Source organism: Schizosaccharomyces octosporus (genome assembly GCF_000150505.1).
Source record: "Schizosaccharomyces octosporus yFS286 unplaced genomic scaffold supercont6.1, whole genome shotgun sequence".
Taxonomy (NCBI): Eukaryota; Fungi; Ascomycota; class Schizosaccharomycetes; order Schizosaccharomycetales; family Schizosaccharomycetaceae; genus Schizosaccharomyces; species Schizosaccharomyces octosporus.
The window spans coordinates 3,464,234-3,487,152 of NW_013185619.1; the positions used below are offsets into that span (position 1 = coordinate 3,464,234).

General features: G+C 37.4%; 11 protein-coding genes across 11 annotated transcripts; 6 read left to right on the forward strand and 5 right to left on the reverse strand.

Annotated features, from left to right (window-relative positions):
- Window positions 1–12: 12 nt before the first annotated feature.
- Window positions 13–2,186, forward strand: SOCG_02369 (U4/U6 X U5 tri-snRNP complex subunit Snu66). Its single transcript, XM_013160862.1, has one exon. The coding sequence runs from the start codon at window positions 176–178 to the stop codon at window positions 2,108–2,110; it is 1,935 nt and encodes a 644-aa protein (XP_013016316.1). The 5' UTR covers window positions 13–175; the 3' UTR covers window positions 2,111–2,186.
- On the reverse strand, window positions 1,215–3,557 carry SOCG_02370 (geranylgeranyltransferase II beta subunit Ptb1). The gene is made up of 6 exons (XM_013160863.1): window positions 3,345–3,557; window positions 3,136–3,286; window positions 2,963–3,079; window positions 2,679–2,894; window positions 2,481–2,614; window positions 1,215–2,438 (listed from the first exon to the last, which is right to left on the reverse strand). Exons 1-6 carry the CDS (start codon window positions 3,429–3,431, stop codon window positions 2,175–2,177), a joined length of 969 nt encoding a protein of 322 aa, XP_013016317.1. The 5' UTR covers window positions 3,432–3,557; the 3' UTR covers window positions 1,215–2,174.
- On the forward strand, window positions 3,345–4,447 carry SOCG_05279 (uncharacterized protein). The gene is made up of 3 exons (XM_013162403.1): window positions 3,345–3,920; window positions 3,960–4,080; window positions 4,133–4,447. Exons 1-3 carry the CDS (start codon window positions 3,636–3,638, stop codon window positions 4,258–4,260), a joined length of 534 nt encoding a protein of 177 aa, XP_013017857.1. The 5' UTR covers window positions 3,345–3,635; the 3' UTR covers window positions 4,261–4,447.
- On the reverse strand, window positions 4,428–8,056 carry SOCG_02371 (IRE protein kinase Ire1; the record flags this gene model as incomplete). Its single annotated transcript, XM_013160864.1, has 4 exons — window positions 4,428–4,604; window positions 4,658–7,458; window positions 7,700–7,868; window positions 8,030–8,056. 4 exons carry the CDS (start codon window positions 8,054–8,056, stop codon window positions 4,428–4,430), a joined length of 3,174 nt encoding a protein of 1,057 aa, XP_013016318.1.
- Window positions 8,057–8,462: 406 nt separating this feature from the next.
- SOCG_02372 (uncharacterized protein) lies at window positions 8,463–9,000 on the forward strand (the record flags this gene model as incomplete). Its single annotated transcript, XM_013160865.1, has 4 exons — window positions 8,463–8,472; window positions 8,619–8,715; window positions 8,773–8,842; window positions 8,908–9,000. 4 exons carry the CDS (start codon window positions 8,463–8,465, stop codon window positions 8,998–9,000), a joined length of 270 nt encoding a protein of 89 aa, XP_013016319.1.
- Window positions 9,001–9,264: 264 nt separating this feature from the next.
- On the reverse strand, window positions 9,265–11,176 carry SOCG_02373 (cell wall protein Ecm33). Its single transcript, XM_013160866.1, has one exon. The coding sequence runs from the start codon at window positions 10,873–10,875 to the stop codon at window positions 9,628–9,630; it is 1,248 nt and encodes a 415-aa protein (XP_013016320.1). The 5' UTR covers window positions 10,876–11,176; the 3' UTR covers window positions 9,265–9,627.
- A 1,312-nt stretch (window positions 11,177–12,488) lies between these two features.
- Window positions 12,489–13,746, forward strand: SOCG_02374 (RING-box protein 1). Its single transcript, XM_013160867.1, has 4 exons — window positions 12,489–12,675; window positions 12,864–13,013; window positions 13,081–13,171; window positions 13,274–13,746. Exons 1-4 carry the CDS (start codon window positions 12,601–12,603, stop codon window positions 13,279–13,281), a joined length of 324 nt encoding a protein of 107 aa, XP_013016321.1. The 5' UTR covers window positions 12,489–12,600; the 3' UTR covers window positions 13,282–13,746.
- SOCG_02375 (CMGC/CDK/CDK8 protein kinase Srb10) lies at window positions 13,720–15,278 on the forward strand (the record flags this gene model as incomplete). Its single annotated transcript, XM_013160868.1, has 2 exons — window positions 13,720–15,085; window positions 15,149–15,278. The coding sequence occupies exons 1-2, from the start codon at window positions 14,091–14,093 to the stop codon at window positions 15,276–15,278; spliced, it is 1,125 nt and encodes a 374-aa protein (XP_013016322.1). The 5' UTR covers window positions 13,720–14,090.
- A 255-nt stretch (window positions 15,279–15,533) lies between these two features.
- SOCG_02376 (uncharacterized protein) lies at window positions 15,534–16,736 on the forward strand (the record flags this gene model as incomplete). Its single annotated transcript, XM_013160869.1, has 4 exons — window positions 15,534–15,665; window positions 15,706–15,873; window positions 16,006–16,202; window positions 16,244–16,736. 4 exons carry the CDS (start codon window positions 15,534–15,536, stop codon window positions 16,734–16,736), a joined length of 990 nt encoding a protein of 329 aa, XP_013016323.1.
- Window positions 16,737–16,772: 36 nt separating this feature from the next.
- On the reverse strand, window positions 16,773–19,588 carry SOCG_02377 (ribosome biogenesis protein Tsr1). The gene has a single exon (XM_013160870.1). The coding sequence runs from the start codon at window positions 19,245–19,247 to the stop codon at window positions 16,911–16,913; it is 2,337 nt and encodes a 778-aa protein (XP_013016324.1). The 5' UTR covers window positions 19,248–19,588; the 3' UTR covers window positions 16,773–16,910.
- On the reverse strand, window positions 19,589–22,769 carry SOCG_02378 (guanyl-nucleotide exchange factor). The gene is made up of 5 exons (XM_013160871.1): window positions 22,524–22,769; window positions 22,402–22,479; window positions 22,256–22,360; window positions 19,817–22,199; window positions 19,589–19,755 (listed from the first exon to the last, which is right to left on the reverse strand). Exons 1-5 carry the CDS (start codon window positions 22,594–22,596, stop codon window positions 19,683–19,685), a joined length of 2,712 nt encoding a protein of 903 aa, XP_013016325.1. The 5' UTR covers window positions 22,597–22,769; the 3' UTR covers window positions 19,589–19,682.
- Between the last annotated feature and the right edge of the window lie 150 nt (window positions 22,770–22,919).

Consider the following 22,919-nt stretch of genomic DNA (forward strand, 5'->3'; position numbering starts at 1 on the left):
AACGTAACGAAACTGAGAATCAAGGTAAAAAGTAAATGCTACATATATCTTATCATATCCATTGCTAGTGAGACTTTTTTACTGTTTGAGGAATCATATATTTAACAAAAGTTTTTTGGATTGAATTGTCTACATTAATTATTCTTGGAAGTTTACTTTGAGCGTTACAAAAAACATGTCTGCTAATGCAGGAGCAGCGGACTCCATGTCCATTGAAGAGACAAATAAACTTCGAATTTCTTTAGGATTGAAACCCTTGGACGTATCAGACACATCTGAACAAAGTGAACCAAACCAAAAAGTACAATCTACTTCTTCTCTTGACCAGGAGGCCATAGCTCTTCAGAATTGGAAGGAACAAGAAGAGAAGAAAAGAATCGAGAGAGAACAAAATGAAATCACGTCAAAAATTCAAACCATACGGCAAAAGAATGATCAGCGACGACGCGTAAAGGGAAGATCTTTAGCTGACATTCTGGCTGCTGAAGAAGAAGAAACTTCTTCTGAAGATACTCGCTCTTGGGTCTTAAAAATGAGGAAAAAAGCATTAGAAAAAAATACGAGTGAAAGTGCTGCACCTAAACAGATCCAAAAATCTATCAATAGAAAACCTGCTAGGGAATTTCCGAAAGAATCAGCGGTTTCCTTAGAAGGAATACGTATAGCTCATGATTTTCAGAAATTGAATTCCGAAAATGAATTAACGCTAACTCTTCGTGATTCCGACGTTCTGGAGGATAACAATGGTGATTTGTTGGAGAGCAATGAAATTGCCCAGCAAGAAGCCCTTCACAAAAAATTAGAAGAACAAAAGGCAAGTTCCGGTTATAAGCCTTATGAAGACGAAGGGGAGATTTACAATGATTTCAAGCCGAAGAAGGATTCCACAGAAGCTGTAACTGTCATCGGAGAGAACAATGCTTTAGTTCAAGGAAAGGATACAACCGATGAGGAAAAATCTACTGCTAAACAAGGTATCCGGGTTTCACTATCGGATACGACTCCTTCCACACCCGAAGTTTCAGACTATCGGGATATCAAGATAAAAAAGAGTAAGAAAAAACGATCTAGAGAAGATAGGAGAAAGAGAAAAATTGACGATGTGGAAGACAATGAATTCCAGTCAAATGCTACTACTGGAGATACGCCCGAAGCACAAAATTCAACTTTTACGGCTCAAGAAAAGCAGGATAATATTAGAAGAAAAATACAAGGTTTGAACAGCCAGTCAATTGTTGAGGATGATGATTTACAAGAGGTTTTGGCTTTACAGAGAAGAGCTGCTCAAAAAAAAGCAAGGACCTTACGACCTGAACAAATTGCCGAGCATGTTCAAACCCAAAAAAATACAGAAGAAGAGATAAACGAAGATGAATCTAATTCTAAAGGGATGATTATTAATGACACTCGATCGTTTGTTGATTCTCTTCAACAAGTAGAGAACGAAGAGCCTTTTATCAGTCCTGATGAGAAGCAAGGCGAAGAGGCTCATGAAAATAAGTATACTATTACCGTTCCAACGAATATTGAACTTAGTAATAATGTTCCTGAGGAAGAAGCTGCCGTTGTTGAAGATAATGGATCCCAACCACCTCAAAAGACTGCTGACGTCCTCGAGGATGAACCGCTCGTTTCTGGTGGTGTTGGCACTGTATTGAGCATCCTCAAAAATAAAGGCGTTGTTAAGGTTTCTGCGGAAGCCCAAGAAAAGATGCGTCGTGAGGAAGAATACAACAAGTGGTTCACAAAGAAACAGAATGCACGACGCGAGTTAGAAGAACAGAGGAGGCACCAAAAAGAACAAGATCGTAGTAGCGGGAAGCTGAATCATATGACCCAAAAAGAGCGTGAACAATATGCTAAACGTGAGAATGAAAAATGGGATCGTCTTATTGCCAAGGTTGAAATGGAACAATTCCAAGACTATAAACCTGAAGTAAACATTCGTTACGTTGATGAATTCGGAGTTGAACTTGGACCAAAGGAAGCGTATAAATATTTATTATCACATCAATTTCACGGAAAGGGATCTGGAAAAGCAAAGACAGAGAAGCGGTTACGAAAGATTGAAGACATGAAAAAACAAGAAAGAAAGCCAATTTTTGAATAATGAGGGCATGGCTTCATATGTATATATATTCTATTTTTTTTTTTCAATAATCAATAATATATCATTAGAGGTTATACTTCTTCGTAACTGCTAGTGGCAGACAAAATCGTGCATCCACAGGTTCCAAGTCTGGGTATCGTAGCAAGGACAGAGCGGTTAGTGAGAAGCATGTATGATAAACATCCGGGATATCTTCTCGACGATCAGAAAACCCACCAGTTTCTTGGTCTTGTGAACTCAGTGTAAAGTTGATCAAACCATTCCTGTCTATCCAATCTAATTTTCCAATGATTGCTAATGGGGATAATACCCACCATCCATAACAACTCTAATGGTCGATGAGTACAACGTAAAACATTTTCAAACTTACATCTGGTAGTTTTTCAGGACGACCGTTCAGTCCGCCGTTCTTCGTTTGTCGCTCACTGAGCCACCAGCCAAGCAAGTCTTGATCAATTCGATGTAGCTGTTTTAATATAGCAAGAGATGCCACACAAGTAAAAACTAAAAATAAGTGTTAGGAGGTAAAAAAAAAACATTAGGAAATTTTAAAAACAAGTGAGCCTACCATAAGCAGCATGAGTTTCAGCTCCAGGACATAATCCAAATCCGCCATCAAAGTTGCGACATTTAAGGATCCAGTCTATTGCAGCTGACTTGTTTAACATATCCAATCGCCCAAGAAGTGCCAAACAATTTATTCCGGAATACAGAAAACGAGCATCTGTTTCACCCCATCGGTCACCTTTCATCGACCCGTCTTCATTTTGTAGGCTGACAACATCTGAATAAAATCAAGGTTAGAAGTGTTACATAAGGATATTAAATATAAGATATAAAGGTTGTTCATACAAGTAGCTACTTTATCTCGATCGATCCTGTCCAAGGAATCTAGCATCAATAAAACCTGAACTGCATAAACCGTGTTTGTAATATGATCATCATGTCCAGGATAGCAGGCGAACCCTCCTTTAAGAATTTCAATTAGCAATTTATCACACGAATAGTTTAGAATAATAACCAACCTGACTCTGTGAGACATGACAACAGGAAAGAAATAATTTGCTCTTTTTGTAATTCTTCTTTTCTGTTTAATGTCCAATAACTCATGCAGCTCCAGTAAATAGCACTAACATGTAAATGTTGTTTCAACCAAAAGTCTAATTCATCTTGACCCTATATTGTAAAAATAGTTAGGTTTCAAATAATATAACTCTTCCTTCTATCTCCATACCTGACCTAATGCATTCAGATAATGTAAATGCTTACTTCGTTCCAAATTCATACTAATGACAATGATGGTACAAGAGTGAACGTTCATCCCAACACAGCAGTACGCGTGTTCTATCCAGAAGTTTGCTATTCTTATAGGTGTTTATTAAATATTCCTAATAATACTTTCTATTTCATCTTTTATTTTGTTATCCAGCATAGCAAAGGGGTGAATCTGTTATTCTTATGAAACTTCAAACAGCAGAAGTATAGTGACGTTTATCCAATTCCAGTGAATTAAAGGATTAAGAAAATGAGATTTACTTATTCATCCTTTCTGTTTATAGCTTTATTAATTCATCTGCTCGGTTTAACTATGGGGAACACTGAAATCATTAATTTTAAAGCAACACACTTATACAACAGGAGTGATAACTGCCAATTAACAATTCGAGATAGATCGCAAACTCTACTGTTGCAACCACGTTCTGTTGATTCCAAAGAAGGGATTTCCAAATCCGCAACCACAGTTGCATTACATACCTGTGAATTGAAGGAAAACGCATGGTATCAGTTGAGAGCTTCTTGGCCAGCTGTTGTAAGTTCATCAATTTGTCATTTTATTTCTGACCTTCAGTACCCTTCTGAAATTGACCTTACCTGGAATGGTACCCATTGTCTTGTGCATCTGTACGCTTCATTCTATTCTTCAAATTCTTCTCTCATGAAAAATCCACACCCAGTTCCTGTTCAAATCGGTAAGTGATGCTCGATTTCTGAAACTTACGACACAATACTTATTATATCTAGATCTCGATCCACTAATTGCGGGTTTCTTACCTAACAGCGTTATACCCATTGTGTTTGTGATTACGGCATTAGTAATTTGTAGCATCCCTTTTGCTTTTTTGATTCTGCGAAAACAAAAGCAAGACTGATATTTATAGAGTACATGTTTACGTCGTCTTTTATTGAAAGTGCCGACAAGCTGAGCGCACATCCAATTTTTATCAAATGTGTAAGCATGATTCTTTACTATTTAATTTACAATTTTCTAAGCGGCAAATGAAAACCACTCAGACTAAAGTTTTTGGTCTTTCGTAAGCTAATTAGCCATAAAATATCGTTGAAATTGCGGTTCTTCACTTAGTTCCGCTTTAACAACATTGAAACAATGTAAAAGTAATAGCGGGAATTTTTCCGTAAAGTATGCAGTAAAGCCATCAGGGAGGCTACCCAGTAAAGCACGTACGGCATCCGGTAAATCTTGATAATGATGTCTCTAATAATCGTCAGTGAAACCCATATTCCATCGCGTTTAGCGTCAGTACTTACCTTATTTCTTAATACCCGAAGTATATCTAAAATTTTAGAACCGTCGTATTTTCGATACCTTCCAAGGTTGTCTACCAAAGAGCTATGTAATTCAGTCATCCAATCTTTACCAACAACTAATATAGCATTATTTTCGAGACATTGAAGCAAAGGAGAAGGAGGATCACGTTCTTCCACCTCAAACCTATCTGATACATCAATTAAAAAATCAAGTTTCTTGGAATAACTCCAAAACAATGGATGATTAACCACGTTCTCAATGGTTGGACGATCCTTAGGACTGAAACTGATCATTTTTGATATTAGATCAACAGCCAAGGTTCCATATTCACCCATCAAGCCAAGGTCTTCAAGATCGTATTCCCCTTTTAATATATTAGATTCGCACTCATACTGGTTACCGAAAGGGTGTTTACCACCAGAAAGAGTGAAGTAAAAGATGCACCCTAAAGCAAAAATATCAGTTGCATGACTTGCTTGACGAATCCTTCCCTCGTGACTAGTACAGTGAATTTCTTTCGCTTCCTGTGATATTAAACCTCGAAGAATCTCTTGAGAACGCCATCCATATGAGCCAGCTGCTTCAAATGTAGTATTATGAAATGAGCTTTGATTAAAATTCACTTTTTTGCTTAAACCAAAATCTGATATTAAAGGCTTAATGACCAAATTGGAGTTTTTTGTGACCTTTCTGGAAAGTAATATGTTTTGCGGCTTCAAATCACGGTGAACCAAATCCAGGTTGTGCAGATGCCTCAAACCAAGTGCAATTTGATACAACAAAAAAATTCTGTCGATTTCCTGTACCATTTCATTATAGACAAGGGGATGCTCAATTACTTCAGCTAAGGTACATTCACCTAATTCGATCACGACATAAAGGAATTTATCGCTTTGCTGCCTGCAATAATAACGAACAATGTTTGGATGATCATCACTTTTTTGTAATAGTTGTATTTCTCTTGTGGCCAATTCATAAAAATCCAAAAGGATCCGTTTGACAGCGACATCTCGATCTTCGTACTTTCCTCGATACACAATTGTCCCATGGCTTCCATAACCAAGTATATCTGGAAAGATAGTTAACGAATTTAGCGTCAAAGAGCCGTCAGAATTTTGGTTGGTAGATTTTTGGATAATCGGGCCTATGCTTCCAACTGTTTTGGTATCGTCAGCTTGCGTCAACGTCGAATTCTCGACGATTGCATTTATCGCATGTTCATGTTCATCTGTAGCCGTTCTTTTCTTCTTTCGATTTCTACGGCGTCGCCTAGCTATATCAACCTTTGTCACATCCGTTGTAGCAATATTGGAACTCTCTGGCATATGATCATTAGAATTAAACGTTTGTCTAAGTATGAAAAAAATAAACAGACCAGAGACTAGAGTAATACTGATAACTGGAATACTCCAGTACATTATTGTGTAAGGTGAGCCGGAATCACCAGCGTCTAACAGAGGGACTTGACTTTGATCCGACGAAAGAGTCAATCCGTTTGAATCAATTCCCTCTAAATAATACTCGGGAAAACACTCAGCTGGTAAGGATAACAAAGGGACGTCTGCCGTCCTCAATGGATGCAATCCTACTATACTACTTATAGGCACATGCGATCCCTGGTACAAATAACAAGGTGCATTTGGAATTGCGGAAACGAGGGGAAATTGCTTCGTGGACATAGCGTACCAATTGTAAGGAGAAAGGGTGTTCAGATAAACGTTTTCAGTTTTATTTAAAAACAAATTCGGAAACATATTTTGAATGAACACATCAATTGGTTGGTGAAGTAAACGAGAATTAGGATAATGACTATATTCCTCTGCGGATAATTCAGGAAATGACACAACATCGAAGACAGAAGTGGCAGGAAGTTCCAAATTTATATTTTGAACAACGCGTTTCTGTTTTAAATCTAAAATAATTAAATCATCTTCGGCATTAGGAAATGCTAATTTGGAATCTAAGGGGGTCCGATATGAAGAACTATGGATCAAGTCAGTTTTGCTAGGGCTCCATTCTACAAAGATGATGTCCAAAAGAAGAGAGGCTCCTTGATAAATACTGACCTTATATTCAGTTCTGGCGATATCTATAACTGCTTTACTTGACAGTGAAGCTTCTCGTTGATTTTCATCCAATATATCCAGAGAATCAACTGCATCATCAGATTTCATTTGATAATAGTCATACTCATTTGACTGACTTGAATCGTCTGCTTTCGATAAATGACTGGGTAACGACGAACTATACAATGAAGAAACCGTAGAACGAACACCCTCAATATTTCCCCTAGAATCGTACTGTGAAAATATCTTCCCACTTAAAGCATCTATGGTTAACAGTGTTGTCTGTTTACTTCCAACGAAGATATTGTTATCTAGTAGACGTATCGGAGAAGCATTGACAAGACTACGAAGACTATGGGGTACTCGGACCAAACCCGTCTTGACATTGAAGGCATACAATATCCCACCTTCAATTGGCTCTACGAACCATAGAGTGTCATTACCAGAGACATAGGAAGCTGTTTGAAAAGCACTGAAAGATTTATCATCAGAAGATGAGAGAAGAGATGATGGAGTAAATTGTCTTATTTCATTTTTAGAATGAAAAGGATAGTCCTGATGGAAGGAACCGCTTTCTGGTTCTCCAAGCGACCATAGTCTATCACCGGATGAACGATCATAACCATGCAAAAGACCATCTACAGTAGAAACAAGGTAGACGTTTTGTAATTTAGCTCCAGAAAAGTTTCTAGAGACCTCAGATGATGAAGAAACCGACTGCCCATTCCCGTGGCCTTGAGGTAAACTGGATGAAGATAAAAGTGCTAAACCATTGGCAGAAGTACTAGGAATAAAATCCGAAATTGAATGGCAGATCTTGACAACACACAAAAAAAGTAATACAACAAAAGATATAATAGAAAAGAACCCAAGTTTCATAAGTAGCTGATTCAAGCTGTCTAAAGTGCTTCTTTTTTGAAACGATATCTGTAGACAATTTCTTTTGATTACGAATTATTCATCTCTTTTTCCAACTAAAACCAATTTCTTTAGGAAAAACGGAGATTTTGAACAGAATTGGTTTGCGGTTGTTGCTTGGTGTCAAGTTTACGACCGATATAGTCTTATGAGCAGGCAAATCACCCACGAACTTGGAATGTTCGCGATCCTTTGGGGAATCTAAAATTTGGACAAGAAATTCCTTCTATAACTTGCGTAAGTGAGTTTAGAAGGTCTCAAAGGGATTTGTACCACTGTATATGGAACACACAGTGTTTCACTAGACGAGTCTCAAGATCGAAGTTTTTCTTTGTTGCTGCGAGTACCGTGTTTTTTTTGTAATTGATATTAACTTCTTTCTCTTACCAAAATCCGCTTTTTGCATCCTTCCATAATCGCAATTCTCTGTGTTTACCAACGAGTGAAAAAATAACATCACTCCACTTTCTTAAAAAAAGAATCCGTAATCTTCTTTCAGAAGTTTTAAATGCGTTCGAATGCGTTATGTGTATTTAACATCGTAGTGAACTTCAAACTAAACACCATAAATTCCGAGGAAACCGTCTGTACGACATAGTCCATAAAGTATTAAAAAACGAATTCCGTTTTCTTGTATCACTATATGTAAAATGTCTCGTAAGTAATCATAAAGAATATAAGACAACTGTTGAGAATCTCTACTGATATCTACACTTCCCTCGATTCCCTTCCATTGTAATAGTATGATCCATGGTTCACTATCACTGCTGCTACCCTGTTTTTGCAAATGCTTCTACATTGGATTGCAGGCTTGAATGGGATGGATCTTGGTATTTTTCGTCAACTTGAAAGTGTGATATGGTGTCACTCTCCTCATGAGAACTCGAGGCGAAATGGTCGAGTGGGATTTGTTAAAGTTGTTTTGACTTATGAATACCATGAATATCCAGCTAATCTTTGTTTTCTTATACTATAGGTGGTAACCAGCGTGAGGTTGATCGTGCCCGTAATGCCAAGAAGCAGCAGGCAGGTAAAAAGAAGCAGGAAGGAAATCCTACCAAGCGTCTTGAAGCGTATGTAAAACCAGCTGTTCTTGATTAATAAATGCCATGGAATTAACACGTTTATAGTCAGGCAGAAATCATGAGAGCAAAACAACGTGCTGCTGATGAAAAAAAGGCAAATGGCGGTGCCAAAAAGGTACGTATTTATTGTCTGTTTTCTAGTATTCTTTTATACTAACTTTTTTGTTCTTAGTAACCCAGAGTACTCAATCGTTTTTAGTTGCAATTAAATTAATACTATTTGCCGTTCTTTGTGATAATCCATCATTCGTCTCGTATTCTTTCTGGAATTAACTACAATCCAAGTACATTCTCCATATGTTTGAAAGATTATATTGATACAGCTGTACTTTTTATCCATATAGTAAAGAACGAAACTCACAGTATATACATATATCACTAAAATTCAAGAATATACTAGATGTAATTAATTGTTTTGATGAAAGCCATCGGTTGTAGACAAATCGGTACAACATTACCAGGTAGGTTATTATTCATCTGCTGTAAACTATTGAATACAACTAACCTGCAATCAGTCATCGAAAACCAACTACAATTCTACAAGCAAAAAACATAAAATTAACCAAACATTATATATTTATATCTACAATTAACAAATTAAGCTAGATGGTATATATATGCAAAACAAACCAACGGAAATAGGATATGACAAAAACGATTCTGTATCAATTTTAAAAGATATCCATCATGATACCATTATCAGAACACCTTGTCTAGTATCATAGACAAGTGATTACCTGGGAAAGTAATAGCCCTATGACACTTAAATAACAAAATAAACACTTTTGCTTGCATACAAACAATAAATATCGAATCCCTTCTTGCTACAGAAGGGAATTTATGCAAACACTAGATAAAACCATCACATTTTTGGGAATCAAATAATTGAAGGAAATCCGCTTACAAACTGAGAGCAGCACCGAAGATGGTAACGATACCAACAACACCAGCGGAGAAAGCAACAGTGGAAGCACCAGACTTGTCACCAGAAGCAGACTTGCCGTGAGAGGCACCAGAGACAGAGCCAGAAGTAGAGGAGCTGGAGAAGCCGCTAGAGGTGGCAGTGCTGCTGACGGAAGAAGACTTGGCGATGCTGGAGACGGCACCCTTGCAAGTCCAGTCGTTACCCTTGATAACACCGTCGCTCTTCTTGAAGGGGCAGGAGAAGTTGCTAGACTTGGATTCAACCAACAAACTACCACGGACGTCAGAAAGCTTGGGGAGATCAATGTCGGAGTAGTTACCGAGCAAAGTAAGACTACCACCAACTTCAGAGAGCTGGGGGAAACCAGAGATCTTGGTCAAATGAGTGTTGTTGACGGTCAAACCACCACCAATGCTGGTCAAGTTAGGAAGGTTCAATCTCTCAAGATCAGTAGAGTCCATAAAGTAGAGGGATTGGGTAACGGAGGTAAGGTAGGGAAGGGAAACGTTGTTAAGAGAGGTGTCGGTGAAACCAATACTGCCCTTAGCAGACTTCAAGTTACCGACGAAAACGTTGCTGATACCGTTGAAGTTGGCGTCAGAGGAGACGTTGGCGAGCTTGCTGAAGTTAACGTCGACCTTCTTGGCGTTGGCAGCAATGTTAATGGATTGAGCAGTCTCCAATTGAGGCATGTCAATAGATTCGATGTACTTGTTGTTGTTGATGTTGAAAGTACCAATGGTAGTGATGTCGATACCTCTGATAGACTTGAGTTGAGTGTTGACAATTTCGATGCTGCCAGCCTTCTTGATACCGTTGTTGAATTGGAGTTCCTCCAAGTTAGGCAAGACCTTGAGGTCCAAAGAGCCGACTTCATTAAGCTTAGGGGCGGGAAGGCTGTTCAAACGAATCATGTCGTGAATGTTGAACTTGCCGCCAACAGTTTCAAGGTCTTGGAAGTTGAGAGTTTCCAAATGAGGGCTGTTGGAAACAACAACATCACCAGTGATCTGCTTAATACCGTCAACGTTGAGGACAGAGATACCAGAGTTCAAGCTGTCGACGTACAAGCTACCGTCCAATTTGCTGCAGCTGTTGAGGTTATCGAGATCACTTTGGGCAGTGACATTCTTGTTACCAGAGCAGTTGTTGTTGTTGTTGTCGGCGAGAACGCGAGAAGCGAGGAAAAGAAGAGAAAGAGAAAGAGACTTGAAGAACAACATAATGTATCAAATGTTTTAGATGAAAAATAAAAGAAAATCAAAAATGATGATAAAAAATGAAAGAAACAAATGCAAAAGATCCGGTCTTAAATGAAAGATGCGAAAAAATGAACGATGAATGTAAAAAAGGAAAAGATGGAAGGTGTTCTAAAAAGAAAGTCCTAACCAAATGAAAAAGACCTGAGGGTCAAAAAGAAGCAAAGAAAAGCAAATAGCAAAGAGCTTAAAATTCAAGGAATGCTTGAATTATAGTGAGAAGTAGTTCGCTTTGATCTGGTTTCTAAAGGACGAATGCTCTGCCTTATATAGTAGAAAAGCCACGCTTCCGTGACTTTCCTCAAGCCACCTGAGACCCCGCAACCGTTGCAATGTTTACAGCCATCAGAGTACAACCAGCCATTTCGTTGCCAGAGCTACAATCAATCGCGTATACGAGAACGTAAGAACTGCAACCTTTGATTGGTTCATCCCCGACCGATAGTAAGAGACCGTACCCTGAAAGTTGCTGTTGCTGTGGTAACGAGTTACTGTTGAAATGCCAAAACAAACGGGGTGTAAACAAACGAAGGGCTGGTTTTCAAGAAAATATCATTGTGATAGGGAATTGCATTTGTTTATGTAAAAATTTACAAGGAATTGGGACGAATAGAGACTATTCTGACTAGTAATGTCCCATGTATGGATAACACTGAAGGCTGGCCACTTCGGAACAGCAGGAAGGCTTCCCGGACCTAGCATACAGGGGCCCAGGTTTGTCACCTGAAATGTCAACAAATCCCAACTTTAACGATAGCTTGGAATTCTTTATCGAGAGGTGGCAAACGGCATTGAAGAATTGTTTTTTTTTTTTTATTTTTTGTTCTACGCATTCAAGAAGACTACTGACTGTTTTACTTTGACAGTTTCATTTTGTTGTGTTTGACTAGGACTAGACGCGTCGCGTAAACAAACAAATTCATCTAGTGGGTTCCATGACCGAACTGTTCCGAGGGGATAGTCAGTCTTTCGGAAATGCCTTGTTAAAGTTTGAGTTATCTCTTAGAGACAATCAACTGACCATTTATATCTCTTTCCGACATATAATAAAACTAGGCGAAGTACATCTTTTGGTATTATATATTAGTAAGATATTGTAATAACAAAGTCACCAGAGAACAGTGCCAGTAGTAGAGTAGTAGTAGTAGTAATAAGAAAGGTAGGTAGGTATGCTTAAGTAGTAGGTAAGCAGGTAGTAAGTAGGCAAGTAGACAATGGTATTGGAGAAACGACATAGAAGAGAGGATAAAAGGTGAAAGAGGAAAGAGAAAAGATGAATGATTTACGAGCTCTATAGAATTGTCAACAATAGCTGGAATTTTCGTCAACAAGTTTCACGATGGCCAAGGTTGTCATACTTCAATTGGCAATGGCCAATTTGAACATGCTGTGTAATGAAATCAAGCACACTCAATGTTGCTGAATCAAAATAAATATAAATAAATATAATGTTTTGATTCCTTGAATAGTTCCACACTGTTTCTCATCATTGTACATCCATATAAATACCTGCATTATGAATAGAAACGGACTATTTCTTTCTTCCACCAAACTCGCTACTAACTCGCTAAATAAAACAAGCTCAATAAACTCAAGTCAAACGAATAAAAAAATTCAACACCACACTGACAGTCGGGTTGGCTTTTTTGGAAAAAATTACCTTCTATTTTCATCAAATAGCCCTTCACAATGTCAGAAAATATGCAAATTGATCATCCAGAGGAGGTGCCACAAAATGAAACGCCCCGTTTTGAAATAAAAAAGGTAAGAAACCCATGACCAAATCTATGCTATTGCATCCATAACTTGTTCCATGCTACCAACCCACCAGACAACATATTGCAATTATTATTTTTTCTTTTGTTTTCTTTTCTGTTGAAGTTTTATATATTCATGCATGGATTTCTTCTCTCTTTCTTGTTCTCATGAACTCCAGCTAACCCCTTTGCTAGTGGAACGCCGTCGCCTTGTGGCAGTGGGACATTGTCGTAGACAATTGTGCCATTTGTAGAAACCATATCATGGACCTTTGCATCGAATGTCAAGCGAACCCCGATTCCGCCGCTGCTCAGGAATGTACTGTTGCCTGGGGTACTTGTAATGTACGACTATACCGATTTTCATTTTTCTGCTCTCTTTTTCTTTTTACTAACCCTTTTGTTTTTTTAGCATGCCTTTCATTTCCATTGCATTTCACGATGGCTAAACACTAGAAACGTTTGTCCCCTAGACAATCGTGAATGGGAATTCCAACGATACGGTATGTGGCACAAACTTTTAATACTTTTGGTCTTTGTTCCTTTTTTCTTCTTTTATTCTTTTCTTGTCTTTGAAAGACTATTACTAACCTCTTTCTCTCTAGGTCATTAATGTTGGTACGGTAAAAAAGTTTTAAATAAATCATACAAAAAGATTATGAATTTTATCATTTCCTTTCTTATTTTCCAATCGCTTCTTGATCTTTTTGTCTTTCCATGACTGGCAATGTCCCTTACTAAATGAGAGGAATGTTTCTTATGAATTTTACTTGATGGATGTACGGTGAAGGCAATCGTCATGACTCTTTTTACTTCTCGCTTTGCTTTGTTTAGAACATCATAGGTCCTTTTACTCATATATTTTGGAAAAGTAATTGTTGTCTCTTTCTGTTCTACAAGCTTCTTTGTTTCATTTTCCACATTTATCTAATGGTCCAAAAAAGAAGCATATCTTGGAGAGCTTAGCTAACTTTGCCATTTTCTTTCTAAATTCCATTATTAATATCATTAGTTTTAAATTTTAAATAAACTATATATATATATATATATATATATACATAACAAATTTCTTCTAGTCCTTTCATTCATGCAAACAAACAAGTACTGCATTCAACCAAAAACACCTGCTCTCATATACTTTTTTTCTCACTCCTAACAACATAAATAAGTGTTTTAAACAACATTAACTATATGTACATCACCAATGGGTTAGATTTTTCGCCATTACTATGGATTACCTACTGTAGTAATACTAGCACCTTTGCAAAACCGTTGATATCCCGTAACTAAGGAGACTCTTATTCCTTTTCCATAATCATTTACGATTACTTACCAAAAAGTTTTTCTAGATTCTATTTTAGGCAAAGCATGAGATTAACTTAGAGAAAAACTGGATATTCGACTCGACATTGCTGTTTCTGCATGAATGTTCAAGGATTAACAAAAGACTACCAAGTTGTTGGATTCATATCCTCTGGAACTTACGGGAAAGTTTATAAAGCTATATCAACAAACCCAGAGGAAAAGCACTTATTTGCTATTAAGAAATTCAAAGCTGAAGCAAGAAATGCTGCTCCCAATGCCCCGCAAACAGGTATATCTCAAAGCACGATACGTGAGATGATGCTTTGTAGAGAAATGCAACATGAAAATGTTGTAAAGTTGGTTCAAATATTACTAAAGGATGGAACCATTAGCATGGTGTTTGAATACGCTGAGCATGATCTATTGCAACTAATCCATTATCATAGCCGAATGCGGACGAGGAAAATACCCCCCTCAATTGTAAAAAGCATCATGTGGCAGCTTCTAAATGGCCTTGCTTACCTTCATGAAAACTGGGTCATACATCGCGATCTAAAGCCTGCAAACATTATGATAACAGCTTCAGGAAAAGTAAAGATTGGTGATCTTGGACTTGGGAGACTAATACGTGATCCTCTGCTTCCACTTTATGCTAGCGATCGTGTTGTAGTTACCATATGGTATCGTGCTCCTGAATTATTATTAGGAGCTAGAGATTATACTCCTGCTATCGACATATGGGCTATTGGTTGTATCTATGGAGAAATCCTTGCTTTGACTCCTTTGTTCAAAGGTGAAGTAAAAATGGAATCCAAAAAAGTGATTCCTTTTCAACGTACACAAATGCTACGGATAATGGAAATATTAGGAACACCTACCGTAGAAAGGTGGCCAGATCTTAAATATTACCCTGACTACGATCAACTCTCAACTTTCGAAGTGAAATATTGGAACAACTTGCTTCCTCAGTGGTATCGCACCGATAAGACTAGAGATCCCAAGGGTCTCGATTTGCTTATGAAGCTGCTCGAATATGATCCTAAAGGACGGATAACTGCCAAAGAGGCAATTCAGCATCCATTTTTTACAGAGGACTCTGACTGGAGCACTACGTACGTACTAATGATGATTTTTTTTTATTGTTTTACCAAAATTTACTAAACTAACAATGATAGACCTTTTCTTGATCAGGGTATTCAATATCCAGAAAGAAGAATCTTACAAGACGATTCAGATGTTCCGCCTGTGAAACGGACGCTAAATACAAACGTTCGTCTTGACACGAAACGTGTAAAAAGAAACTAAATTTCTTGCATATCAGTATTCTGCCATTTTAGGGATTTATAACAATGACCTTGAATTGGTTGAACATTGCAAGTTCAGGTAGCATCAGGCATATGTTGGTGTATATACAAATAGAAACACATTTTTTATTAATTATTCTTAAAAGTATAAATGAAGCGTTCGAACTGCTTAATGGTTTTGAATTCACACTTCGGCCTTATCCTTTTAACTCTGTACTATGATGATTTCAAACTTGGCCACCAGATTTTCATAGTCATGTTCCAAGAAGAGTGGAAGGTGAAATCGTTTTTGGAGATTGGTCTGGATTATCAAAAAGAACATCCTGATTTGGCTAATAAGTTTCAAAATGCTCTGCAATTAATGGATTTCGCAGATCACACTGATGAGGTAAAAAGTAACCAGAATGAAGCATTGTCTAATCTTTCAGCCCAATTCATTAGTTATTGCTGACTATTTAATTTGGTTTAATTACAAAAATGTCCCTTTGAAAGAAAATCCTTTTTTGGCTCATCTTTTTCATACTTGGTCACAAACGTCTTGTCTAGGTAGGCAGTACCTCCTAGCTAATATATTATCTGGCAGAATCCAGAAATCTGTAAGTCTTTATTCTTGTTTAATTGGTTTTTTATGGCTTCTAAATGCTATCCATTCCCTGAATTCTCTAATTTTGATCTTGAACAGTTGGTTATTAACCACTTTAAAGAGTTCCGATTTGATGAGTATTCAGACAATCTCTCCAATAGAACTTGTTTACTCAACGACAAGGGAAGACGTTTTAGATGAAAATTCCCTTATCGACCAAAGTGATTTACGACAATGGCTAGAACAACAAGAACTATTACCTGAAACAACTTCCTCTAATTCGACCTCTTCCATTTGGTTAACAGGAACAGAACGTGCTTTAACTTCGGACGAAGTGGTATGGTGGATACAACTGATGGTTTACTAACTTTCGTGAAGCAAAGTTTTCTAAATAGTCTACCACGTTTTTCTGACAGTGATGTACCTACAGTTAAACAGATGGAAACCTTTATATTGTTTAATTTGTCTCATGCCTCCGATATCTTCTCCAATTTGGTTTTTCGGTCAGAACCGAATTTTAATCAAAGATTTCTAAAAAACCTTTCTTCTCTTCCAATAGCGGTATGCAATATAGAAGTTCTAATTCAAATGTTACTAAGTCATCCTAATTTGACTTCTTCCATGACAAGCTCTGGTTCTTTTGTGTACGAACTTTTGTCATCATTTACTTTTCAGATCTCCAATTGCGACCAGTATGAAAAAGAGCGAATTGCTCATATAGGAAGCAGCTTCTTCCTTAAAGCCCTTGACATACCCGACATAAAAAATATACTGATGTCTGATTTGTATTTCGACTTGCAATCGTTCTGCATGGCCGCACTACCTCAATCAGCTACGTTATATCAAAAAGTAAAAGTCATGGAAAAGTTTACCTAAAAATTATGATAGTTTTATGAACTCTAGATACTTATACATAAATATAGCATTAACTTAATTTATTGTCCAACCCTAACCGAATCTAAACCAAAAAGAAAAAATAAATTGTATCCTTGCATGTTCCTTGATATGCTATAAGCAAACCTACTAAAAAGCAACGACCCTAAATCAAATTTACTGGAAATTATCCTCGTTAAGAGTAAGCAAACGAGATCGTACAGGATACATGCGCTTGTACAAGGACATGGCCACGGTATCTTGAACGGTAAGTTTACCATTAAATGTAGCCTTGAAATATCCATGAGTACCCAATGGTTCTTTAATAAATCCAGTGCGACCCTGTTTGGTAAACAGTTGGATAGGTTTAAACCACATAACATCTTCAGGGTTGAAGAACATGTAGCGAATGGTAATAATCTTTTTGTTAATTTTGAATGGATGACCAGTAAGAACTGCGCGCTTAACTATCACAGAAGAAGCGTCGCTCTTTAAGAAAGAACCGGTAGCAGCCAAGCGTAACGAACCGTCAGGCATAGGCTTAAAAAGCGTTACTGGCAAACCGCCGAAAACTATAGGACCAATAATAGTACCCAATGCAGGTACCTTAGGTTGCAAATACTTGTGATATTTTTGAAGGTTGTTTGTTGCACCTGAGGAAGGAGCATCGGAATACAATGGCTTAACGTACAAGCGACGTGGTCCGACTTGTAAAATCAATTCTTCTTTAGAAGCTAAAGGATCTTCGTATTCCGAGTGCTTAGTAACCGTAAAATGAGAAACGCTAGTTTTATTCTCATATGCCATTAAAGAATAAAGCACAAGCATGTTGCTAGGCTGCTTATAATATTCGTAAACTGAAAGAGGTACATCCCGGAGCTCTACGACAACAAGCTTTCCTGGCTTGGCTTCGCCAATAAATGGCTGTTTGTAGAGTTTATTTTTTAAGTTTCTATAGTTTTCAAGTTTGAATAACTGACGCCACTCGGGGGGTTCACTTGGATCATACTCTTCAGCATCCCAGGGACTGGTAAAGAAACTACGAAGACCACGGTATTTCTTCAAACGTTCCCGTGCTAACTCCTTTGGATCTAATTCAAGTTCATCAGGAAACTCTAATTCTTCCTGTTGCTCTTTTACCTTTTGACGATATTCTTCATATTGACGAGTTTCTTCTTCTTCGTTTAGTTCGACAAACATTTCAGACTTAGTATCATCAGCTTCATCAGCTTCACTTTCGTCTTTTTCACTAACTGGCTGTTCATCTTCAGGACCACCTTCATTTTCAATAAGCAATTCCGTATCTTCAACATCACTATACTGTTCTTCCTCTTCATCCACTCCAGGAATCCAAGTAGCCTGATAGCTAGAAGTACCTTTTGGAACACGCTTAGGGACAGGCACCGGCTCTTGCTCATCATCCAAATAGTAAAAGTCATCGAGACGGACACCTCGTGGATGCTCAGGTTCCATTTCCATTTCCATATTAAAATCGTTTGGAGCAAGAGTCTCTAATTGTTCCTGATTTTCAGTTGGAGCGGCAAGTTCAACCAAACCGGCCTCGTTTACATTCTTGTCTTCTTCCATGGTATCAGAGTTCTTCGGTTTTAAATCAGAAGCATCGTAGATGTAATTAATTTGGAAGTCACCAAAACCTGGTATATGGATCAGGGAATCTGGATCTAAACCTTTACCACGCACTACACCTTTAACAAAGAGCTTTCCGTCTTTGTAATCAGTGTCCTGAGCTAAAAGGTAGGCTCGAGAATCACGCCAGAAGATTCCACGAGGATGAGAAGTGCACAGAGCACGAACAACGTTAAGCGCATCCTGTGAGACGTCAGAAGCAAAAACTCGATCTTGATCAGAGAAGAAAAAGTTCATATAGCTTTGTAAAGATTTTTTTACATCTCCGCGTGTCTTCATATTGTTGATGACCGACATGTCATCGACAACCGAGATAACACTGGATATTCCCTGGCATTGAGCTGTTCTCACCACAAGCTCACCAAATTCATCAACTTCCTGGGTAGCAGAAAGACCGAAAACTACATAATCTGAAGCTTTACAAGCATCGACCAAACTATAGAAATTCTTTCCGGGTATTAAAAATTGTAACTTCTGTTTAAATCGAGTTATAACCGTACTGTATTGATAGGAATTTTCTTCAAAAAGAGGGAAATCACCCTCAGGATCGACAGAAGTTAATAAGTTCTTAAGAATATTCCATGGATCAACATTTGCGCAAAGAGGTACTATAGTAACCACCTTGGGAGCACCATTTTTACCACCAAAAATTCGATTATTCATAGCAACCTCATTCCGTTTATTCAATTGTATTTGCTTAGCATTGTTTCGGCGATCAGCTTTAGTAGACGTATGTTGAATACTTTTTGGACCTGCCCTTTTTGGCTCGACGTTATTGCTATAACGTTCCTTTAAAGATGATTTAGAGGCATGCTTGGACTTAAACGGCTTTTTGGGCTTGACATTTGACCTGTGATGATGGGACATTTTCGAATTGTTCAGTAGATATCAACTGATATACGTTAACTGTTCTTTTAAAGAAAAAAAGTTGCCTATATTGGATAATATAATGCTTTATCCAAGGCAATTATCTTTCAGAGCTTCTCTCAGTCCAATCCTAGATTTTTTTACAAAAATCCCCCTTTGCTGTTTTCAATATGAAAAAAAAAAGCAAAAACAAAAATTAAACCACTTAACTCTTTTAAATCCAATTTCTTTTTATTCAAAAACCGAACTGCTATTGCTTAAACGAATGTTACGCCTAAGTGGAGTTTTTGCTGAGGGCAAACTACAAACTGTTATGCTCATGAATACTTTTTTTTTCACCCTTCCTTTTCTATACTAAGACTTGAAATTCATAGTAGGTCTAAGTTTAATTTATAAATATTATAAACATCTATTTAATAAATAATCACAAGGAAATTAATATGCTTCATAGGGAAGATTTCTATGGACCAAGTACTTTTTAGCACAGCCGTAGTGTACGACAGAACCACTATATTGTTAGTTGAATTTCAGAAATTGAGATATTTAGAGGATACACAAATATTACTTACTCTGGAAATATAGAAATGACACTCTTTCCTAAGCGCTTGTGGCAATGTAAACAGGTCTTTTCCCTTGTTATAACAACTTTCTCTGAACGAATATGGGCCAGATCCGCGTTTAAATCATTAATTCTTTTTTGGTATAATTTCGATTGTAATTCCTTCTTATTTTTTTCTTCGTAAAGCTGTCGAAATTGAGAAGACAAGAATATATGATAAGCTCTCATGCTGGTATCTTTGGGTAACAGAGAAAAAATCCTTTTCAGCTTCAAACGAGAGCTATACTTTGTAATAAACGATATTATACCCTCAGGTTGTAGATTTGCGAGATCTGAAAGGTACATATAATATGGCTCAGTCTCACCAGTGTCCATGTAAATAGAATCACAATAGCCGTTTGCTCCTTTCCAGTCCTTCATTTTATCAAGATATACGTCCAGCGCATTTCTGTGTCTCGATAGGCGACGATTGAGGATTACCGATGCTTCGAACAAATGATGGTCATCGGGGTCAATGTCCTTGAGAATGGCAGTAGCGTCATAGTTCTTAGATTCATCCAAGTGTTTTATAAATCCTATTAGGACATCTTCAAAGGTAGATGATAATTCTTTCTCATTGATTTCCCTTTCTAATTCATAGATTCGACGCAAGTATAGTTGGCCAAGGCGAGTCGAAAAAGTTTCAAGAATTGTTTTTCCAGAAGCGATCAGATGCTTTAGATAAATGATAGAAACTTCCGAAGATACCGTTTCAAGGTAATTTAAGATTTCATCGTGCGATAAAGTACTGCTCCCACTTGTATCATTAAGGAATAACCCTACCGAGACTGTAGGATCGTTACTTAAAGGAGTCCTGGCATATTGAAAGACATATTTTTTGTCCTCAGCACCGAGCTTTTGAAGATAGACAAGAATATCGTCGTATTTCGAGGTTTCCTCTTGGGCTTTAAACGAGGACAGAGAGGTTCCCTCTTCATTAAGTTTAGTCAGTAGCTTTAGTGCATCGTCATGATATCCTTTTCCAAAATAGTAATCAATAAGCTCACGAAACATTCCAGCTGATGTTAAATTTGCTTCTACGACTGAAGTTTCACAATGATTAGGCAAACGCAACAAAGATCCTACAAGGGCCGGGGTAGATACCATGTAAGTAAGAAACAAAGTAGTGTCTACTTCTACAGCAATATTCTCCAGATCCTCTTTAGATATTATACTTCCATCCTCGTTACGAAATAGATCCTTTTGGTATGAATGGTAAGTTTCTTCATCCCAACTTAAGAAGAGGTTTGCTTTTCTTCTTGAATCAGTTAAATATGCACTTAAACTTCGTAATCTTTTATTGTTGAATACCACAGATTTACCATCGTCCTGTTCTTGAGAATCGATTTTCGATGCCGGGCGTATACTTGTCTGGGGAGATCCAAGTATGGGTGGGTCTGAAGGAGGAGGGCCGGAGGACAAAATACTAATTGCGTCAGAATAATCGTTTTCAACAAGTTTTGGAAAAAGCCTCAAAACAAAAGAAGGAGATTCACATATTTCCGTAAATAACTTCATAGCGGTTTCATAGTCACCAGATGAAAAGGAACGAGAAGCTTTTTCTCTTTTCGTCATACGAAGATAATAATTCCGTTTGGGAAATTTCATGTCGTCAATCTGGTCCAAGACGCTTATTGCTTCATCAAGCTGATTCGACTGCAACAAGGATTCAACCTGAGAGCCGAAATCCTCAGGAACGAGGATCCATACATAAGAATTTGACGTAAAGAAGGTATTACCTTCACACGAAAAGGTAGAGGATATGTTACTAATACCAATTTGTTGTATAAGGGCATGAGTATCCTTGTTCCAAACGTAGATGTATTGTGAATGGAGAGAGATTAAATAAGGTGAATTGTAGATGACAGCCTGTGGACTTGTAGGCCAAACTAATGGTTGTCTTGAAACATGTAACGATTTAAGGTTAACCAGGTAGCCCTGCGAGTCTCTCGACAGTAGAACTTCTTCGTCGGAAATTCTTGTTATATGTAAGCGATTCAACTTCATAGACATTCCTATATAACTCATGCCAAGTCCTAAAGATGACGATGTTTGCCAAGGCAGGTTCAAGGAGGATGATTGAGATGTTTCAATGTTTACTGCGACAAACTCATTTGAAAAAGAGACAAGTATCATATTTGAAGACATCCATGTCAGAGAACGAGCCCGATCGTTAAGGGAGATTGACTTATCATGAACAAGTCGATCAGACGCTTGCCATTTGTAAATGTTAAGATACTTCCTCTCTGCCAAAATAACTTTGTCACTTCCATATAGGCACATGTTTTGGCAATAACTGCCAATACTCTGGAGTTTCTCGAACGTTGATATTCTATAGACATATATAGACGAATCTGGAATCGAGTATCAAATTAGCATTCGTTTCGTCAATCATGAAAGATTTCCTTACCGGATAGCGCATAGAAAATGTCTTTTGAGGTATCACGAATGACCTTTGTAATTGGCTTTTTCGTGAATGTAGGAATAAACTCTACGTGTTCCATAATAAAATCATCTTTATACATTAATATAGAACGTAAAAAGGATAATATATACCATTTAAGTTGTCAGCTCCACGATAGATCTTGTACCTATCCAAATCACCATTGCTGTTGGAAATATAGATATATTCACCTTACAAAGTTAGTGCTTGCAAATACAAATGAACTCAACCATACCCAATTCAAAAATGCACTCAATTTTTGATTTCGAGAGCTCCAAAACGCGAAAAAGAGAGAAAGATCGATGCATCGTCAGATGTCTTAAGCAGCTGTCTGAGAGCAATACAAATCGATCTGGTAAAGTTTAGCATTCAATGAAATTGATTTATCAATGGAATTATTCCTCCCTAATATTTATATATGGTAAACCAACTAACAAGATCATATACACGCAGCATGACTTCAAGATGATTTTTAATGAGGATAAACGAGGTGGAAGCTAGTTAGTATTAGAGTGCCTTAATAAACAAGAAATAGGAAATTTTCCAAGTTTAATATAACACTTCTGTTATGTTATTAATCACAGAATTTAATGTATTTTAAAGAAAAAAAAAGAATCATAAAAGAATGAAG

What these genes read in the sequence shown, in the direction of transcription:
- SOCG_02369 (XM_013160862.1), top strand. Translation starts at nt 176, where the DNA reads ATGTCTGCTAATGCAGGAGCAGCGGACTCCATGTCCATTGAAGAGACA.
- SOCG_02370 (XM_013160863.1), bottom strand. Translation starts at nt 3,431, where the DNA reads ATGAACGTTCACTCTTGTACCATCATTGTCATTAGTATGAATTTGGAA. An exon ending in ATCTGAATGCATTAGGTCAG is followed by an intron (nt 3,287 to 3,344) that starts GTATGGAGATAG and finishes TTTACAATATAG; the next exon opens with GGTCAAGATGAATTAGACTT. An exon ending in TCGAGATAAAGTAGCTACTT is followed by an intron (nt 2,895 to 2,962) that starts GTATGAACAACC and finishes GATTTTATTCAG; the next exon opens with ATGTTGTCAGCCTACAAAAT.
- SOCG_05279 (XM_013162403.1), top strand. Translation starts at nt 3,636, where the DNA reads ATGAGATTTACTTATTCATCCTTTCTGTTTATAGCTTTATTAATTCAT. An exon ending in GAGCTTCTTGGCCAGCTGTT is followed by an intron (nt 3,921 to 3,959) that starts GTAAGTTCATCA and finishes TCTGACCTTCAG; the next exon opens with TACCCTTCTGAAATTGACCT. An exon ending in CCCAGTTCCTGTTCAAATCG is followed by an intron (nt 4,081 to 4,132) that starts GTAAGTGATGCT and finishes TATTATATCTAG; the next exon opens with ATCTCGATCCACTAATTGCG.
- SOCG_02373 (XM_013160866.1), bottom strand. Translation starts at nt 10,875, where the DNA reads ATGTTGTTCTTCAAGTCTCTTTCTCTTTCTCTTCTTTTCCTCGCTTCT.
- SOCG_02374 (XM_013160867.1), top strand. Translation starts at nt 12,601, where the DNA reads ATGTCAGAAAATATGCAAATTGATCATCCAGAGGAGGTGCCACAAAAT. An exon ending in CCCGTTTTGAAATAAAAAAG is followed by an intron (nt 12,676 to 12,863) that starts GTAAGAAACCCA and finishes CCCCTTTGCTAG; the next exon opens with TGGAACGCCGTCGCCTTGTG. An exon ending in TTGCCTGGGGTACTTGTAAT is followed by an intron (nt 13,014 to 13,080) that starts GTACGACTATAC and finishes TTGTTTTTTTAG; the next exon opens with CATGCCTTTCATTTCCATTG.
- SOCG_02377 (XM_013160870.1), bottom strand. Translation starts at nt 19,247, where the DNA reads ATGTCCCATCATCACAGGTCAAATGTCAAGCCCAAAAAGCCGTTTAAG.
- SOCG_02378 (XM_013160871.1), bottom strand. Translation starts at nt 22,596, where the DNA reads ATGCATCGATCTTTCTCTCTTTTTCGCGTTTTGGAGCTCTCGAAATCA. An exon ending in CATTTTCTATGCGCTATCCG is followed by an intron (nt 22,200 to 22,255) that starts GTAAGGAAATCT and finishes ACTCGATTCCAG; the next exon opens with ATTCGTCTATATATGTCTAT. An exon ending in GTCATTTCTATATTTCCAGA is followed by an intron (nt 19,756 to 19,816) that starts GTAAGTAATATT and finishes CTAACAATATAG; the next exon opens with TGGTTCTGTCGTACACTACG.